Source organism: Dromiciops gliroides, chromosome X (assembly GCF_019393635.1).
Source record: "Dromiciops gliroides isolate mDroGli1 chromosome X, mDroGli1.pri, whole genome shotgun sequence".
NCBI classification, from domain to species: Eukaryota; Metazoa; Chordata; class Mammalia; order Microbiotheria; family Microbiotheriidae; genus Dromiciops; species Dromiciops gliroides.
This window is the reverse complement of record NC_057867.1, coordinates 23,532,444-23,552,774: the sequence shown is the minus strand read 5'-3', so window position 1 is coordinate 23,552,774 and position 20,331 is coordinate 23,532,444. Positions and strand designations below refer to the sequence as shown.

General features: G+C 41.6%; 1 protein-coding gene across 1 annotated transcript in view; it reads right to left on the bottom strand.

The window, feature by feature from the left end:
• Positions 1 to 20,331, bottom strand: part of DNAAF6 (dynein axonemal assembly factor 6) — an 87,217-nt gene that overhangs the window by 30,758 nt on the left and 36,128 nt on the right. The window contains exons 4-5 of the mRNA XM_043974740.1: positions 17,263 to 17,368; positions 6,150 to 6,246 (exon numbers count right to left, since the gene is read on the bottom strand). Of these exons, the coding sequence (XP_043830675.1) occupies positions 6,150 to 6,246; positions 17,263 to 17,368 (203 nt within the window). The remainder of the gene's footprint in view (positions 1 to 6,149; positions 6,247 to 17,262; positions 17,369 to 20,331) is intronic.

The window sequence follows — 20,331 nt, the reverse complement described above, 5'->3', positions numbered from 1 at the left end:
CAATTGCCTCACTAAAAAAAAAAGAAAGAAAGAAAGAAAGAAAGAAAGAAAGAAAGAAAGAAAGAAAGAAAGAAAGAAAGAAAGAAAGAGAGAAAGAAAAGTATCTGCTTGTCTCCTGCTCAGGGAGATAGGTATCTTAGAGCCACGCCTCTGTGCCATGCCTTCTCCCCATGAGAGGTCCAAGGACTTCTCTCTTGGTTTCCTTTCCCTAGGACCTAAATAAACTATTATTTTATTCTAATTGGATTTGTGTGCAAGAGGGTGTAATTCTTTAAAGAGGAATTCCCAAGGACCCCTATCTCGAAACCCCATCTATTTCCCCATAACATTTATAAAGTGCTTGGCACATAGTAGATGCTTAATAAATGTTTATTCCATACTCAACTAGTTGGGAAGTATGGGGGCAAGGCTTGATTGGGAAATAAAGTTCACAAGTTTCCACCTTGTATTGTTCACTAATATACAGCCTGATTTGATAAGTGATGAGTATGAGTACCTTTCTTGGTTCAAACCTGAGCCCTAGGATCCAGCTGGACCAGCACAGTTATAATGTCTTCAATTTATACTCTTCTCTCATCAGTTCCTATGAGTTCAAATGTCATCCATATGCAGATGATTCCCAGACCTCTATATATAAACCTAATTTCTCTCCTGAGCTCTAGACTCACATCATCATCTGTCTTTTAGACACCCTGAATTGGATGTCCCACTGGTATCTAAAAAATAATATCAAAAATAACATGTCTGTGAGCAGCTAGGTGGCACAGTGGATAGAGCACCGGCCCTGGAGTCAGGAGGACCTGAGTTCAAATCCGGCCTCAGACACTTAACACTTATTAGCTGTGTGACCCTGGGCAAGTCACTTAACCCCAATTGCCTCACTAAAAAAAAATAATGATAATAATAATAATAATGACATGTCCAAAACAGAACTTGCTATCTTTCCCCTCAAAACCTCCCTTCTTTTATGAGGGAACTGCCATCCTCCCTCATGCTCAAAACCTTGGTTGTCATCTTTAGCTCCTCCCTCATACTCACCTCATCCGTGCAATCTGTGGCCAAGTTCTGTCATTTCTACCTTCACAACAGCCTTCCTATATGGCCCCTCCTCTCCTCTGAAACTGCCACCATCCTGGAGCAGGCTCTTGGGACCTCATGGCTGGGACTAAAGCCATGGCCTGCTGGTTGGTCTCTCTGCCTCTACTCTCTCCCTACCCCAGTCTGTCTTCCATTCAGCGGCCAAAGTGTCACCCCTTCCCCCACTCAATAAAGTCTGATGGTTCCTTTTTACCTCCAAGATCAAATATAAAACGCTCTGTTTGGCATTTACAGGCCTTCAGAACCTGGACTTTTCCTACCTTCTTACACTTTACTATCCTCCACTAACTCTATGATCCAAGCACATTGGCCTACATTTTCCTCCGATCTTCCTAGAATAAAGCCTTTTGTAGGAATGGCATATGATGTCATTCTGTCTCAATGACCTCAATTAACCATACGGAAGATTGTCTCTAATGAATGATTGAGCAACCTGATTTCTTAAAGGGGGGTCATACTGTTTTAAAGCAATGGGTCAAACACAATTAAGCAGTTTAACTTGCAATTTGATATTTTAAGATACATTAGGGAAAGAGAAAGGGTGGTCCAAGGGGCAAATGCTAGGAGGTGACAGGAGGGGTATCAGAGATGCAAGTAAAAGCGTTATCCCTGGCTCATCCCAGGAGAATGGAGCAAAAGAGAAGAGAATAACAGATGATTTTGGGGAGATCTGAAGTGTGGAATTGGGGAGAAGGAGTTTGCTATGGTTGCTGAATCCAAACTGTGGATCCCTCCTACCATCTTTCTCTTTCCCTCCTACTCACTTGTTGCTGAGTGTTGCTCCTAAACAAAGCTAGAGGAAGTCAACACAACTGATCTTACTGGGTCTCCTATGAATTTGTTTTCTAATTTCAACTTGGGTCCTTACTGCAGTGAGGCAATCCTTTGATTCCTCCCTAATTGATTCTGTATCATACTCCCCTCAGCAACTGTTCCAAACCTCAAGAGTCCCGCAAGCCCCTCTTCCCCCAACCCTCTCAACTGAGGACCAAACTTCAAACTTCACAGAAAGAATAGAGGCCATTCCTTGAGAGTTCCCTCTCCTCTCCTTGTCCACATATTACAATCCCTTGACTAGAGGCGGACGATTCTTCTCTCCAAGGCCGATCCCTCTACAAGTACCCTTGATCTCATCCCCTCCTCTCCTCTCCAGCAGGTTACCCCCAAAAGCATCACCCCGCCCCAATCTTTAATCTCTTTCCCTGTTGCCTATATATACTCCAAGTCTCATCATCCTTTAAAAACCCATTACTAGGGGCAGCTAGGTGGCTCAGTGGATAGAGCACTGGCCCTGGAGTCAGGAGGACCTGAGTTCAAATCCGGCCACAGATACTTAACACTTACTAGCTGTGTGACCCTGGACAAGTCACTTAACCCCAATCGCCTCACCAAGAAAAAAAAAAAAGAAAAAACCCTCACTAGACCCTACCATCTCCTCAAGTCATAGTCCTTCATCTCTCCTCTCTTTCTCAGACAAGCTCCTGGAAAAAGCTGTCTATACTCCTCATTTATACCTTTACTTTTTCTTGCTCACTTCTTAACCTTTTACAATCTTATTTTTGACAACATAGCTTAAAAAATCAAGGGAAACATTTAAGTTGTGGCTCAGTGATTCTGGAAAACAATATGGAGGTAGACCCTAAAAAGTCACTAAATTGTACATACCTTTTGACCCAGCAATACCATTACTAGGCTTATACTCCAAAGAAAGAGGTATAGGACCCATATGGACAAAAAATATTTAAAGTAGCCCTTTTTGTTATAGCAAAGAACAGAAGACTACAAGGATGCTTTTTATGTACGGATAATCTCGGGGAGAAAGCACTAGCATTAACAGGGATTAAGAAAGCCTTCCTGTAGGTGGTATTTTAGCTGAGACTTGAAGGAAATCAAGGAAACCAGAAAGGGAAGATGAGGAAGGAGAGAATTCCAGACATGGGGACAGTCAGAGAAAATTAATAAAGTCAGGAAGTATATATATCTAGACCTAATTTCTCTTCTGAGCTCTAGAATCACATCATCAATTGTCTTTTAGACACCTTGAATTGGGTGTCCCACAGGTATCTCAAAAATAATATCAAAAATAACATATACAAAATTGAACTTACTATCTTTCCCCTCAAAACCTCCCTTCTTTAATTAGGGAACTGCCATCCTCCCTCATGCTCAAAACCTTGATTGTCATCTTCAGCTCCTCCCTCATACTCACCTCATCCATGCAATCTGTGGTCAAGTTCTGTCATTTCTACCTTCACAACAGCCTTCCTATATGGCCCCTCCTCTCCTCTGAAACTGCCACCATTCTGGAGCAGGCACTTGGGACCTCATGGCTGGGACTAAAGCCATGGCCTGCTGGTTAGTGCCTCTGCCTCCTGTGATATGGAGTATATGGGGTGATATGTAAGGATGATATGGAAGGGAGTGATACAGAAGAAGTCAGGTCTTCTGCAAGGGACGGCAAAAAAGGCCAGTATCACTAGATCAAAGAAGTACATGGAGGTGAGGATGGAGTAAAAAGATTGGAAAGGCAAAAAGAGACCAGGTTGTAAAGGCCTTGAAATGCCAAATAGAGGATTACATATTTAATCCTGGAGGGGATAGGGAGCCACTGGACTTTATTGAGTAGGTGGAGTGACATGGTCAGACCTGTGTTTTTAGGAAGATCACTTTGGCAGCTGAGTGAAGGATAGACCGGACTAGGGGAGGGAAATTCCTAACCAATGGGCTACTGCATTAGTCACGGGCATGAGGGGATGAGGGTTAGCTCTAGGATGGTGATAGTGAAAGAAGATAAAAGGGGGAATATGTGAAAGATGTTGCAAGGGTAGAATTTACAGGGTTTGGAAACAGTTTAGATGTGGGGAGAGAGAGAGAGAGAGAGAGAGAGAGAGAGAGAGAGAGAGAGAGAGAGAGAGAGAAGGAGGAATCAAAGATGACACATGGACATCCTGAGAGGATGGTGGTACCCATTACAGTAAAAGGAAAATGAAGAAGGGAGGGTTTGGGAAGAAAGATAATGAGTTTAGTTTTGGACATGTTGAGTTTGAGGTATCTATAGAACATCCATTTGGAGATGTCCAAGTGGCAGTTGGAGATGGAAGACTGGAGGCCAGGGAAGAAGTTAGGGCTAGAAAAATAGATTTGAGAGTCATCTGCATAGAGATGACAATTGAATCCATGGGAACTGATGAGAGCACTGAGAGAAATAATATAGAGAGAGAAAAAAGAAGAGTAGCCAGGACAGAGCCCTGTGGGGCATCCACAGTCAGTGGTTATGACCTAGATGAAGGTTATGACCCTCATATGTATGTAGTAGTCAAGGAGAAGGATATGGGAAATGGGAAGACTGAGGATCAGGGCAAGATTTGGCAATAGGATTAAGGTGCAAGCGACTTGAGAGAAGAGGACAGTGGAGAGTTGAACTAGTTTACTAAGGAGTCAAGATGGTGAAGGGGAGAGAAGGTAGCCAGTGCAGGGGTGACTCAATATTTTATTAGTCTGAGTGCTCAAGTGGGAGCTGAGGGCCTTTTCCCTTTTGTTTTGAAGATCTTTGGAGAAATCTGATGTTCCCAAGGGAAATCTTGAGTAGAAGCAAAATTGCTAAATCCTGATACTCTTCATGAAATTCTGAGTGGAAAAAATGCCATAGAATATGATTTGACCTGATATATGTAAATCCATGGCTCTGGCTCTCATGCACAGGAGACACAAGAAAAGAGCTGTGTACATTGTACGGTACTGTACAAAGATGCTGTATTCTCTATATTACTTGGCCCACAAGGGCAAAAAAAGGAAGATGGGATGGACATGGGCTTCCTGCCTGATCTGCAGTGCTAGTACCACATATCAAAACTTGTAAAGGGATTTGTAATTCCAAACATTCTCCAAGCTTTACCTCAACGTGGGACTTCTTAACTACCGGCATGGTGGTTGGCTCTCCAACTTATTACAAGGGCCCTTCAAAGAAGTGGGTGGAAGGAATCCTCAGCTATCCTCTCAGTATATAAATTGAGAGATCCCACATTAAAAAAAATCTCCAAATGTAGACTGAAATCAAACAAAAAGAAATACACAAAGAAGGGAGAAGAACACAGCCTCAAAAAGAGAATCCCTGGTCCAGACGGCCTGTCATCTAGCAGATGCCATGGGTCAATCAGATAGTATCAGGAAAGAGCCTAACAAGAGAAAATTGTGTCCAATGATGTTATCTGTCTGGATGGGACAGGGGCCACTCATGGAAATGTTTGAGTCTAGATGTATATGTGTAAATCTTGTCTGTATACATTTTGTCTATATGCACAGGTGCATGTTTGGCATAGTGGAAAGAGCACTGAACTCTTCACTCTTTCAACACAAGCAGTAGATGTGTGTTTGAGTCCTGGCTCCAAGATTTTCTATCTCGATGACTATGAGCATGTCACTTTCCCTTTGTGAGTCTCAGTTTTCTTATCTTTAAAATAGGGATAATCACATTTATACTCTTTACCCCCCAGGGTGTTTGAGAAGAAAGTGCTTTGTAACCCTTAAAACTCTATAGAAATCTAACTTCTAACTGTATATGCTATTTCTCCTATAGACTTGTAGTCTTAGATGATAGAGAATTTGCCTCAACATCAGGAAGAACTATGTTTCAGTTCTGCTTCTGACTAACAATGGCTGTGTGACTCTGGGCCAATCACAATTTCCAAACCTCAGGTAAGTTTCTAAGACCATAAATTTCAGCACCAAGAGAGGGGAAAGTTTTTAAGCCACTTGATGGTAGGAATCACTATTTTTAAAAATAAGACGTCTCCAACTGGGGCAACTAGGTGGCACAGTGGATAGAGCATCGGCCCTGGAGTCAAGAGTACCTGAGTTCAAATCCGGCCTCAGACACTTAACACTTACTAGCTGTGTGACCCTGGGCAAGTCACTTAACCCCAAATGCCTCACTAAAAAAAAAAAAAAAAAGAAGTCTCCAACTTCACCTCTAGTGTGATATAGACAAGAGACATCCAAGCCATTTAAATGATTTCTTTTGTGCACATATCTGAAATCAGAATGTAACTCACCAAGAGATCCTCACAGCAGGCTGTAGAAGGGTCCTTTCTGGTCATGCCCAGGAATACATCCTCAGCTCCCACCTGCTGTTTGAATATAATGTCATATCTGAAAGAAACAAACCAGGTGATAATTGGGACCAACGGGCTGACAGCTTTCAGGTACAGAGTAGAAAACCAAGAAGACTGTGCCTGGGTGGGGAAATTATGATCAAAACTAGATGCAGGGGCAGCTAGGTGGAGCAGTAGATAGAGCACCGGCCCTAGATTCAGGAGGACCTGAGCTCAAATCCGGCCTTAGACACTTTACACACTTACTAGCTGTGTGACCCTGGGCAAATCACTTAACCCCAATTGCCTTACAAAAAAAAGAAAAGAAAAACAAACAAACAAACAAAACTAGATGCAGGGGAGGGGGGGTGGGCAGCTAGGTGGCTCAGTGGATAAAACACTGGCCCTGGATTCAGGAGGACATGAGTTCAAATCCAGCCTCAAACACTTGACACTTACTAGCTGTGTAACCCTGGGCAAGTCACTTAACCCCCAGTGCCCTGCAAAAAGAAAAAAGGAAAACACAAAAAAACCAAAAACCTAGATGCGGAGAAAGTGCTGTCGGAAAACTAGGGAACAGTATTCCCCAAACTGTTAACAAATATCAAGTGGTGAGAAGTATAAAATCCTGGCACTTTGGTGGCTAGCACACCTAAGTTCAAATCCCACCTCAAACACTTACTAGCTGCATGACTAAGATGCAAATCATTTCACTTCTGCCTCAATCTCTTTCTTTGTAAAATGAAGGAATTTGGGGCGGCTAGGTGGTGCAGTGGATAGAGCACCGGCCCTGGATTCAGCAGTACCTGAGTTCAAATCCGGCCTCAGTCACTTACTAGCTGTGTGACCCTGGGCAAGTCACTTAACCCCCATTGGCTCACTAAAAAAAAAAAAAAATGAAGGAATTTGATCTCAATGGCCTCTAATATCCCTTCCACCTCTCAATCTATCATTCTGTGACCCTATAGGGAATAACAGACCTTTAACTGGTACATGCTAGATCATTTTGTTTTCCCGTTGAAAGCTGTTGCACATCAATTTCGAGACCTAGCTTGTAGGGGCTGCTTTGATGTTTAATGGGTGGTTGGGAAGTCAGCAAATGCGTCTGGGCCGGGAACTGTTTGGGTCAGGGGCAGGCTGGGGGAGGAGGCCGTGTCCAAAGTACACTGGCTGTTTTAGTTGAACTGTGTGTGAATGTGGCAAAACTGGGAAATATGGGTTTGATGTTATCCTGGAAATTAACGGGCTACCACTAATGCCATCTGGCTAAGAGAAAAGCCTGGGAAGATGGAATCAGGGCCATTTCAAGTTATTTTATCTTTCCATTCCCATATATCAAAATACCATTGAGAAATGTAAAAGATTTTTAACTTCGTTTTCATGATAATCAACTTGGCAAACAGATGGCATTTCCTGTGTTCAAATGGATCTGAAATGAGCAGGCCTGTTTTTAGTCATTTCAAATTGTAAAAGCCCTAATACTACTAAAGCAGCTTTACCAGTGAGCCATTTTTATTGAAGATGTCAGTCACCCTGTGCAAATAGCATCAGGAGTTCATTATCTTTCTATTGCTTAAACAAGATAACACATATGAAAGTGCTTTGCAAACCATGAAAAGTTATGTAAATGTCATCTATTATTATTATTATTGCTTCAGGGCCAAAGAGGGAATGGAATTCAGACTATGTGTATATATCATATCCTGGTTCCCCATTCCTCCACAAGTACCCTATTGGGAGAGGAATTAGAAAACAAAGGATCAGAGAATCAGAGATTTACAGCTGGAAGGTACCTCAGAGGTTATCTAGTATGACTCTTTCATGTTACATAAGGAGAAAATGAGGCAGAGAGAGGTTAAGCTCCTGGCCTAGGGTCACACAGTGAGTAAATGTCTGAAGCAGGATTTGAATCCAGGTATGCTGACAAGGCAAAGAGGCCTCAGAGGCCTAGGGAGACCCTATACTCAACTCAAAGGAATGTTTGTGATGATGGAACTAACAATGACACCCAAGCAACCTTGACACTAAGGACTGTTCACCCACACCAATTATCAGTCTCATTATAATAATCTCCACTTTAGGGAGATACAGGGGAGGGTTTATCCTAATTTGGAGTTCCTGGGGGCTTGAGTTTTTGGGGTTTATGTCATAAGGTGAATCTAGGGACAAACTTGGCCTTTTCTGCGCATGTCACCTTTTAATTCCCACGCTTAGTTTCAAAGTATTTTCATTTATCAGTTAGAATTTCTATGCCCTGTCAGTGTATCATTGTTATAGTTAAGGTCTCTACGACCTGCCTCTTTATGTTCTTGTTATAAGTGCTGATTAATGTGGGTAACAAGTGCCGAGGCCCTGACTTGTTTCCTAAGTTTTAAGTTATCCCTCTTGGAGCTCAGATCTTAAATTAGAGCTTTTTGCCTCCTGCATCAAACTGATCAATCAATATGAATTTATTAAGAGTACATTATGATCTCTAATGATTAGAGAGATGCAAATTAAAACAACTCTGAGGTACCACCTGACACCTATCAGATTGGCTAAAATGACAAAAAAGGAAAATAATCAATGTTGGAGAAGCTGTGGGAAAATTGGAACACTAATGCATTGTTGGTGGAGCTGTGAACTGATCCAGCCATTCTGGAGAGCAATTTGGAATTATGCCCAAAGGGCAATAAAGCTGTCCATACCCTTTGACCCAGCAATACCACTTTTGGGTCTTTTTCCCAAAGAAATCATGGAAAGGGGAAAGGGACCCACATGTACAAAAATATTTATAGCTGCTCTTTATGTGGTAGCAAGGAATTGGAAGTTGAGGGGATGCCCATCAATTGGGGAATGGCTGGACAAGTTGTGGTATATGAATACAATGGAATACTATTGTGCTGTAAGAAACGATGAGCAGGAGTTCAGAGAAACCTGGAGGGTCTTACGTGAGCTGATGATGAGTGAGATGAGCAGAACCAGAAGAACACTGTACACAGTATCATCAACATTGAGTGTTGACCTACTGTGATGGACCATTCTTCTCACCAATGCAATGGTACAGAAGAGTTCCAGGGAACTCATGATAGAAGAGGATCTCCAAATCCAAGAAAAAAAAAAGGAACTGTGGAGTATAGATGCTGAATGAACCATACTATTTCTTTTGTTTTGGGTGCTGTTGTTTTTTCTATTTTGAGGTTTTTCATCATTGCTCTGATTTTTCTCTTATAACATAACTAATGCAGAAATAGGATTAATGTTATTATGTGCATATATATATATAAAACCTATATCAGATTACCTGCTGTCTAGGGGAGGGGGGGAGGGAGGGGAGGGAGGGAGAAAAATCTGAAATTGGAAAGCTTGTATAAACAAAAGTTGAAAATTATCTTTACATGTAACAGGAAAAAAATAAAATACTTTATTAATAAAAAAAGAGTACATTATGAAATTCAGTCATTTGGAGGTAAATTCTCACAATTCCATATACATTGACCACAATAAGAGCAAGGTTTTTTTTGTTTTTTGTTTTTTTGCAGGGCAGTGAGGGTTAAGTGACTCTCCCAGGGTCACACAGCTAGTGTCAAGTGTCTGAGGCCAGATTTGAACTCATGTCCTCCTGAATCTAGGGCCAGTGCTTTATCCACTTCACCCCCTAGCTGCCCCCAAGAACAAGTATTAACTTACATTTAATTAGCATTTGGTTTTTTAAAAAAAATCTATTTGTTTTATTTTTAATTTATGGAATAAAACAAATATTTCCATAACATAATAAAGAAAATGATTGCACATGAAACTGCAAGTCTTTTATGTACAACCTGCTATTCCTTTTAAATATATGATATATAATAAAGTTATCATGTAAAAAAAGAGTTCATTATGTATCAGGCACTGTATTGGGCACTAGTGAGACACTGGTATCATCAGGGAGCACAAAGAGACAACATACATGGAAATTGTTACATACAGGATACTTAAAGAGTAGATCAAATGGTAGGTTTAGAAGAGAAGGTGCTAGCATCTGGGAAAACCAGCATAGGTCTTATTCAAGAGGAAACACTTGAACCGAGCCTTTTTTAAAAAATTAACTAATCAACTAGCTAATTTATTTATTTATTTATTTATTTATTTATTTATTCATTCATTCATTCATTTAGAATTTTCCCCAAGTTACATGTATAAAGACATTTTTACATCAGTTTTTTTGGGGGGGGGGCAGGGCAAAGAGTGTTAAGTGACTTGCCCAGGGTCACACAACTAGTAAGTGTCAAGTGTTTGAAGCCAGATTTGAACTCAGGTCCTCCTGAATCCAGGGCCGGTGCTTTATCCATTGTGCCACTTAACTGCCCCCCACATCAATTTTTTCTTTTTTCTTTTTTTTTTTTTTAAGTGAGGCAATTGGGGTTAAGTGACTTGCCCAGGGTCACACAGCTAGTAAGTGTTAAGTGTCTGAGGCCGGATTTGAACTCAGGTACTCATGACTCCAGAGCCGGTGCTCTATCCACTGCTCCACCTAGCTGCCCCCCACATCAATTTTTAAAACTTTGTATTCCAAATTCTCTTTCTTCCTCCCTCTCCCCCCCTCAAGAACTCAAGCAATTCAATATAAGTTATAAATGTGCAGTCATGCAAAACATTTCCACATTAGTCAAGTTGTGAAAGAAAACAAACTTTAGAAAGAGGAACTAACAAAAAATTATACTTCAATCTGTATTCAGTTACCATCAGTTCCTTCTCTATAGATGGATTGCATTTTTCATAAATCCTTCTGATAGCATCCTGCTCATCATTTCTCACAGCACTTGAATTGAGTCTTAAAGGAATTCAGAGACCCTAAGAGACCAGGGTTAGGAGGGAGACCATTACTGGAATGAGGGAGAGCCAGTGGGAGATGGAGATGTGCCGCACAGGCAGTCTCGGTATTAGGAGGAACATGTAGGCCAGTCTGGTTGGACCATAGAGTAGGGAGTAATATGAAGGGAGTGATATGGAAGAAGACTGGAAAGTGAGGAAAGGCCCAGGTTGGGAAGAGGAACATGAAATGCCAAACAGAACAGTCCAGGTAAGAGGGAGATGATGGGAGTTTGAACTGACTAAAGTGAATCAACTGGTTACATTAAGCCCCCACACTGCCCAAGGGAACTTTACCCTGGCATAGTATTCCCCATCATGTCTGGCTTTTTCAGCTTGGACCTCCCCCCCCCTTTCATCTGCTCCCTTGTACCATAAGGCCAGTGCAAATCATGACATCACCCCAATGTCATGGTCCTCTTCAAGAATGAAGGACAAGCAACAGCAACAACAACAACCGTACCATAACTTTCCTCTGTTTTTGGCTTTGACTGGTCTGACATGGCCTTGATCCTGGCCCTTACTTTCATTCACCCATCCACACTGTTCATCTCTCATTCTCTCCATTTCTAGGCCCTACCTTCATGTCTAAGGATGCAAATAAGGCTCTCCCCTTTTAGGTCTCTTTCTGACACAGTACCACAAAAAAGTGCGTGACTGTTGTTGCTTCTTTTCCAGTAGTTAGTTAGTCCTAACAGGATGCTTTTTATTTCAATGCATCAAGGATTCATGATTTCATTGGTGTGGGTATTCCCTCTGCCTACTGAGATCACAACTCCTTTATAACTTGGCATATGGGAGATGCTTCGGCTGAAGGAAAAAATTTATCACTATGAGGCCAACCTGGTGAGATGAGTCTCTCCAATTGAGACTGGTCTCCAAACCATAGAAACCCAGTACATTAACAGGCCAGTATCCAAAGTCTTTGGAGCTTGGAAGAGCCTGTCAGAGCTTGTATTCTGAGGCTGACTACACCCTGCTCTGGGATACTATCTCCTTCCTTGCTTTTGGTGACATTACTCTTGTTTTTCCTCTTACTTGTCTGGCCAGTCTTTCTCAGACTCATTTGCTGGATCATCATCCAGCTCCCTAACTGTGAATGCTGTCCTTGGTCCTCATCTCTTTTACACTTTCTTAGTGACTTCCTTGGTATCCATGGGTTCAACTAGCATCTCTATGCATATGACTCTCAGATGCATATATCCAGTCCCATATCACCACCTGTCTATTGGACATTTGCAACTAGATAGGTACCTCAAATTCAACATGTTGAAAACAGAATGCATTATCTTTCCCTCCAAACTCCCTCTTCTACTGAACTTCTCTATTTCTGTTGCAGTCACCACCATCCTTGGGTTTGCAATCTTAGAGTCATCACTGACTCTTCCTTGTCCTTCATCCCCCAGAACTAATTACTTGTCAGATCTTGTTTATTCTACCTCGACTTCTCTCCTTCCTCCACTCACATGGCTACCGCTCTAGTTCAGGTTTCATTACCCCCTAGCAGTAGCCTCCTAACTGGTCTCTCTGGCTCCTCCTTCCAATTCATCTTCCATACAGCTGCCAGAGTGCTATTTCTTTCTTTCTTTCTTTCTTTCTTTCTTTCTTTCTTTCTTTCTTTCTTTCTTTCTTTCTTTCTTTCTTTCTTTCTTTCTTTCTTTCTTTCTTCCTTCCTTCCTTTCTTTTTTGGTGAGGCAATTGGGGTTAAGTGACTTACCAAGGGTCACACAGCTAGTAAGTGTCAAGTGTCTGAGGCCGGATTTGAACTCAAGTCCTCCTGACTCCAGAGCCGGTGCTCTATCCACTGTGCTACCTAGCTGCCCCCAGAGTGCTATTTCTAAAGCACAGGTCTGACCATGTCACTCCCCTTCTCAAGAAGTTCCAATTGCTTGTGGATGTTTATTAAGTTTGTTGTGAAAAAGAAAATTTTAATGTTTTCAAAGGAATGGACTAACTACATAGCAAAGGGAAAATGAGTGGGAAGCACACATTCCACTGGTATTGGTCAGCAATGTCAAGAAATCTGGAAGAAAGTCTCCATAAAGCTTTTTGTTTTAGTCCCCATAAATCTTGGAGAACTCTCTGTGGAGGACTGATAGAAAGTGGAGAACATGGGCCACCATCACATAGACTGAGAACAGCAGAATGTTCTGTACTCCAGGAGGGAGTCTTCACATCAGCAAGACCCTAAATCCATCAGAATATTTTATGGCCAATTTACATGGAGTTGGTGTTCTGCTCACACTCCCAAATTTCTTCTGGATAAGCTGCTAAGAATCACATCTCCCTATCTTGTATCCACAAAGTTCTGACTTCTTGAAACCAAGTGTAAAACTTTATATTTATTCCTATTCAATTTCATCTTATTAGATTTGGGTTGGCAGTCTAGTCTAGTCTAGTCTGCAGAGATATTTTTGGATCCTGACTCTGTTACCCAATAAGCTAGCTTTGTATCAACTGTGAATTTGATAAGCATACCATCTTTGCCTTTATCCAAATCACTGATATCATTAGGAAAGAGCACAGGGCCAAGCCCAGAGAGCAGAAGCACTTTACTGGAGTCCTCCTTTCAAGCTGACATCAAACCATTTGTGACTGTAGTGCTCTTTGGGTCTGGCCATTCAGCCAATTCTGAAGCCCCATGACTATGGGCTAGCCCACACCTCTCCATTGGATTCAGAAATAGGAAATGAGAGATTTGGCCAAATGCTTGCTAAAATCTAGGCAAACAATATCCACAATATTCTTCTGTTGGTTTTTGTGGTTGTTGTTCTAGATGTTTGATTTCTTTGTTGTAGGGAACTCCCACTGTGAAAACTTCCTCCACCAATGCAGATCAGTACCTTGTCTATGACTTAAAATCTTAGAGGGGGCAGCTAGGTGGCGCAGTGGATAGAGCACTGGCCTGGAGTCAGGAGTACCTGAGTTCAAATCTGGCCTCAGACACTTAACACTTACTAGCCTGGGCAAGTCACTTAACCCCAATTGCCTCACTTAAAAAAAAAAATCTTAGAGAGTTTGCTGGGGATACCGAGAGGTTAAGTGATTTGCCTGTACGGATTTCAGAAAAACCTTGAAAGGCTTGTATGAACTGATGCTAAGTAAAGTGAGCAGAACCCAGAGAACACTGTACACTGATCAACTGCAATAAACTTAGGTCTTCTGAGCAATACAATTATAAAAGACAATTCCAAGACTTGTGATGGACAATGCTCTCCACATACAGAGAAAAGAACTATGGAATCTGAATGCAGATCAAAGTATACATACTACTTTCACTTCTGTTGGTTTTTTCTTCTTTCCTGTGTTTTTTCCCTTTTGTTCTGATTTTTCTCTCAGAACATGACTAATATGGAAATATGTTTAACATGACTGTAATATATAACCAATATCAGATTCCTTGCTGGCCTCAGGAGAGGGGAGGGAAAGGAAGAAGACAAATTTGGAACTCAGAATCTGACAAAAATGAATGTTGAAAACTATCTTTACATGTAATTAGAAAAAATACTATCGGGGCAGCTAGATGGCACAGTGGATAGAGCACCGGCCCTGGAGTCAGGAGTACCTGAGTTCAAATCCGGCCTCAGACACTTAACACTTACTAGCTGTGTGACCCTAGGCAAGTCACTTAACCCCAATTGCCTCACTAAAAAAAAAAAAAAAAAGAAAAAAAAAAAAGAAAAAATACTATCTAAAAAAACCAAAACAAAAAAGTGATTTTCCTATAGTCACAGTCAGTATGTGTCAAAATCAGGATTTGAATCCAGGTCTTCACTCCAAGTTTTGGAACCATTATACCACATTGTCTCTTCTACTAGCCTAATCACCTTGCCAAAACAGGAAATGAGGTTAGTTTTGAGGAAGCCAGGCTCTTTCTGATCAGCACTTCATTAGACAAAAGGATGTTCACTAGATATCCCTTTAATATGTTCTAGAATTTTGCAAGAAATCAAAGTCAGATTCACTGGCCTGTACTTTGGAAATTCTACTCTTCCTTTCTTTAGAAAACTGTAACACTTGCTCTTCTCCAACCCCATGGTACCTCAGGAGGGGAAGTTAAAATGATAATAAGTATGTTTCACATCATGTTAGATAAAACATTAGATGCCCAGTTTTTATCTGGGTGCTGAAAGTCGTGTAGATTGGGGCTTCTTAAACTTTTTCCATTCATGACCCCTTTTCACCCAAGAAATTTGTACATGACCCTGAGTATATAGACATATAAAATAGGTATATATAACCTTTTACTGTTGCCAAGTTTTTTGCAACTTCCCACATTCAGTTACGCAACCCCACATGGGTCACAACCCACAATTTAAGAAGCTTTGGTATAGGTAGAAAATTTTTAAAAGTTATTTTGTTTAACCATTTTTAAGTTAACCAACTTGTTTTTATGTTTTAATACATAAAAACTATTTCAATTAAGTATTAACTGTTAATTGAGTAGCAACTACTCAGTGTGGCATCTTATAATAGTGTAGATTTTCCTCTATCCAAGATAGCACAGTGTACTTTATCTAAAAGTCAAAGTAGTCCGTGCTACTGGGGAGGCCAAGGCCAAGAAAAGAAGGAAATAATACTTTTTAAGCACCTACTATGTGCCAAGCACTTTATAAATATTATCTCATTTAATCCTCACAACAACCATAGGAGGTAGATGCTACTATCATCCCTATTGAGGAAACTGAGGAAACAGAGGTTAAATGACTTGCCCAGGGTTACCCAGCTATTGTGTTTGAGGCCAAATTGGAACTCAGGTCTTCCCGACTATCTTTTGCCTCTTTCTGTATCCCCAGTGCTTAGCACAGTACCTGGCATATAGTAGATACTTCATAAATGTTGATATATTGATTGATTGACTCCAGGCCCAGTGCTCTATCCACTGTGCCACCTAGTCTCTTCACTTGAGTCTAGAACTTCTGAACTGATTGAATATCCATGCTACCTCTAGCACTAATATGACAAGCCCCTGGGAGCAGAGGCCACCAGGCTACCTAAGGAGGGGCAAACCAATCCACGTCAGAAAAAGGGAGCATGTTAAAGCTTTCATATGGATCGGAACTGGAATGGGAACCATAAGCGGGTGCTCTATTTCTCACCAGGGTGAGAAAGACCCAGTTTCAAAAATGGATAGATGGGTGGGTGGGTGGATAGATAGATGGATGGATGGATAGATAGATAGACAGATATACAGACAAAGAGATAATGAGAGATATAGGGATAGCTTATGCATAAAGAGATAGGTGGTAGATGGATGGAGGGAGAGAGAGAAAGAGAGAAAGAGAGAGAGAAGCAATGGATGGCTTGGCTCAAACTGTCAGGGTCCTACAGTCTCTGATTTTCAGGGTTCTTCAATCTTTGCATCACGTATGAGAGACAAAGAGCCTGGAATCCAGAAAACTTAGATTTAAAGCCCACTTCTGATATTAGTCATGTAAACATTAGTAAGTCCAGGAGCCTAAGGCAACTTTTTAAGACTCTAAGTCATAGATTGGCTGCAATCTGTTGGGTTCCCACTCACACAAAATCACAGGTCCTTGATCTAGGAACAATAGTTCCAAATTACATTTTTTAAATCTTGTGGCATTGAAAGTAATACTAAGCGAGAGTTTAATTATGCTTATAAAGGATATGAAATACTGCATTTGTTCCTACAGATCTCTAAGAAATAAGTTCGTGTAATGATTAATAATTAGAGGGAGAACATAGCCTCCCACCCATTGTGGAACACTGAACAATTAAAAGCAGCCCTTTGATACATAAACATGGTATTATAAAACAGTTTGTAGGAATGCTGGTAATTTAAGGGGCTGGTTTTCTCCCACTCTGAATCCCACAATACACAAATAACTGACATTACAGAAAACTTTATAATGGGATTGCAGTGTGGTATAGTAGAAAGCCAACTCTGTCACTTACTACCACTGTGATCTTAGGCAACTTGTTTAGCCACTCTGGGCCTCAGTTTCTTCATCTGTAAAATGAAGGAAATGGACGAGATGCCGTCCAAGGCCCTTTCCAGCTTGAAATTTATGATCTTGCGATGCTGCTTTTTGCTAGAGTGTTTCTAAAGTAAAAGGTTGAATCTTTTCTTATTTCATCCAGCAGCACATTGCTTTCTACCCCCTGCCTTTCCATTTTCTTGGGAATTGTGCTCATACATCTTGTGGGAAAGAGAGTGCCATCACATCACTCGCCTACCTTGTAGCCGCAGACCCATTTCTGGCTTCACTTGACTTACTCTGGCTGTTCCCGGGGGTCCCACATGTCATCAAACTCCGATCCTTCTGGCACCTCCTCCGGATCCCAGATGTCCTTTCTATTTTCAGTCTTATTTGGAGGGTTGACTAGGAAGAGAAAAAAGATAAGACTGATGCTACTACCCTTTCAAAAGTGATTGCTGTCCTTTTTCCATAGTCAGTTTTGGACAGCAAGAATCAAGTTGTTTCTATTTGTAGCTATCAGATGAATTGCCTTTTTGTCAAATTTGGTACTAACCAATTTCTACACAATAGCTCAGGTCAACCATGCAGTCAGTAAGCCCATCTCACCATACAGTGGCTGGCACAGACTGGGCAGTTAATAAATGCTTATTGACTGAGTACATTAATCTGATGTGGGCGTTATGACGACAGACTGTTTTATCCTACAAGCTGCCTCCAATACTTGGGGAAGTAGGTAGGGCTATACACATTTTAAAGGGCTCTATCAAAGTGAGTCGTTATCAGTATTAATATTAATGATGATGATGAGAACCCTGACTAGAGCAGGTAGGTGATCCATTTCGCTATAAAAGTCTATGCAGTCTATGCTTGGGGGCAGCTAGGTGGTGCTGCAGTGGATAAAGCACGGGCCCTGGATTCAGGAGGACTTGAGTTCAAAGCCGGCCTCAGACACTTGACACTTACTGGCTGTGTCACCCTGGGTAAGTCACTTAACCCTCATTGCCCCACCAAAAAAAGAAACCCCAAAACAAAAAAAGGCTATGCTTGTTTGAGCAGGGTTATACCACAGTGTTACACAGTCCCATCCTCCTACAGACACCAGGCTGGCAGTAGAACCAAGAGACACACCAGGCCTCCAGTGTATATAAGCACCAAGGCCCCAGGAGAAAGGCAGAGCTCAGCTTAAAGGGCAGCACCCTGGGCCCCCAAGTCAAGTGCAGGCAGGGCATCATCCTCTGTACCTCCTTCCGCAGGCATGAGAATGATTTTGTAATTATTAGAAAAAGATCTGCTTTTACATAGAATAGCCTTTACACATCAAAACCACATGCTCTATGATTTCTATATTATTCAAGGCCTAGAACTTAGAGCCGATCAGAGCCACATAAATATATTTTACAGAAGTTTATATAGTGGATCTTTCTTGACTAAGACAAATAAAGAGACAATTTTTCATTATTCATGTTAATGAGGGAAAGAAATAGCATGAATAATTGAAATCTACAGATACCCCATGAGTTTATCTTGGCCATCATTTTCAACCTCCCAACCAAATCTTTTACTGGAAAGTCTAAGAATTAGTGAAAATGATAGATGAACTTCACCTACTTGCCCTGCCCACAATGTAGAGAAAGTAATAATGAGCAATGGAGTTAGAAAGTCCCCTAGTTTGAAAGGTATGTGAGATGCTTTGCACAAAAGTGTTAGAAACACACACACAAAGCATCATATTTTAGTTAAGGACAACTTTAATATACACAATTCTGTGGACTTTCTCTTATGACTCTTAAAATTAGACACCTGAAGGGGCGGCTAGGTGGTGCAGTGGATAAAGCACCGGCCCTGGATTCAGGAGGACCTGAGTTCAAGTCCGGCCTCAGACACTTAACACTTACTAGCTGTGTGACCCTGGGCAGGTCACTTAACCCCAATTGCCTCACTTAAAAAAAAACAAAAACAAAAACAAAATTAGGCACCTGAACGCTGAAATGCCTGGAAGGCAGGAAGGCAAAGGGTAGAGAAGCCAAAAGGTGGATAGCCCATAAGGTAGACAAGTAGGATCTTGAAGCAGCCAAAGCTTTCCGGCTCCACAACACGTCTGTCCCTGTTCAGACGTCTCACTGTCAGTGTGTACCAATGTGTGCTAATGAATGCCAACATATACCTGTGTATACCAGTGTGTGCCAGGGGATGTCTCTGTGTACCACTGATTAGAAAGAAAACCTATGACAAGCATGTATGACCAAGGGCCGACGTGTCCCTCTAGTGCATGGGTTGAGTACAATCTCCAGAGGAGTGATCATGGCTGCTGTGGCTCCTCCTCTTCCTCCTTTTAGATAAATTTGGTTGGGACCAGGCCTGGGTGGTCATTAGTGTAGGGAGTTCCTAATGAAGAAACTCCCTCTACCAATTAAGACTAACAGCTCTCTTCTTTCTGTTCAGTGTCTCCATCTCTACTGGCTCCCTTCCCAATTGCCTACAAGCATACCCAGGTCTCATCGCCATCCCTGCCATTCCTTAACCCTATTACTCTTCACTGTCAAACTCATGGAAGGAGTAGTATATACTTGGGGCCTTCATTTCTTTTTAAGCTCCTGAAGACTGACTTCTGACCCCAGTAACTCAATGGAAACAGCTCTCTCTGAGGTGACTGGTGAGCTCAGAATTGCTTAATGGGATAGCTTTTGCTTCTCACCTCATTCATTTCTTTGCAGCTTCTCACACCTTTACTTGTTCTCTCTTCTCAGATACTCTCTTGTTCTTGGCTTCCATGACACTGCTCTCTCCCGGTGCCTCTCCTTCTGGTTTCCCTCACTGGATCACCATTCATCTGCTGCTCCTTAAGCAAAAGTGTCCTCCCTAGACTCTGTTTGGGAGTCTCCTCTTATGTCTCTATGTCTTCTCCCTTGGTGATTTCATCAGCTTCCATGGATTTAAGTATAATATCTACAAAAAGTATTCCTAAATCTAGATACACAATCTGAATCTTTCTTCTAAACTTTAGTCGTGCATTACCAACAATCTACTGGATGTCTCATTGGCATCAAAACTCACCATCTTCCTCTCCTATCTCAGCCTCCACTTCAATCTATTCACCCCTGCTTGAAACTTTCCTAGTTCTGTTGAGGGCACCACCAACCTCTCTGTCATCCAAGTTTGCAAACTCAGTCATCCTGGACTCTCCCCTCTCCTATTCCCCATGTATAATCAGTTTTCCAGTCTTGCCAATTCTACCTCCATAACAGCTCTCATTTGTCCATCTGCATGGCCACCATATGAGGCCTCATCCACCCTCTCCTGGACTACTGCGATAGCTTCCTAATTGGTCTTGCTGTCCCCAGTCTCTCCCTTCTCTAATCCATTCT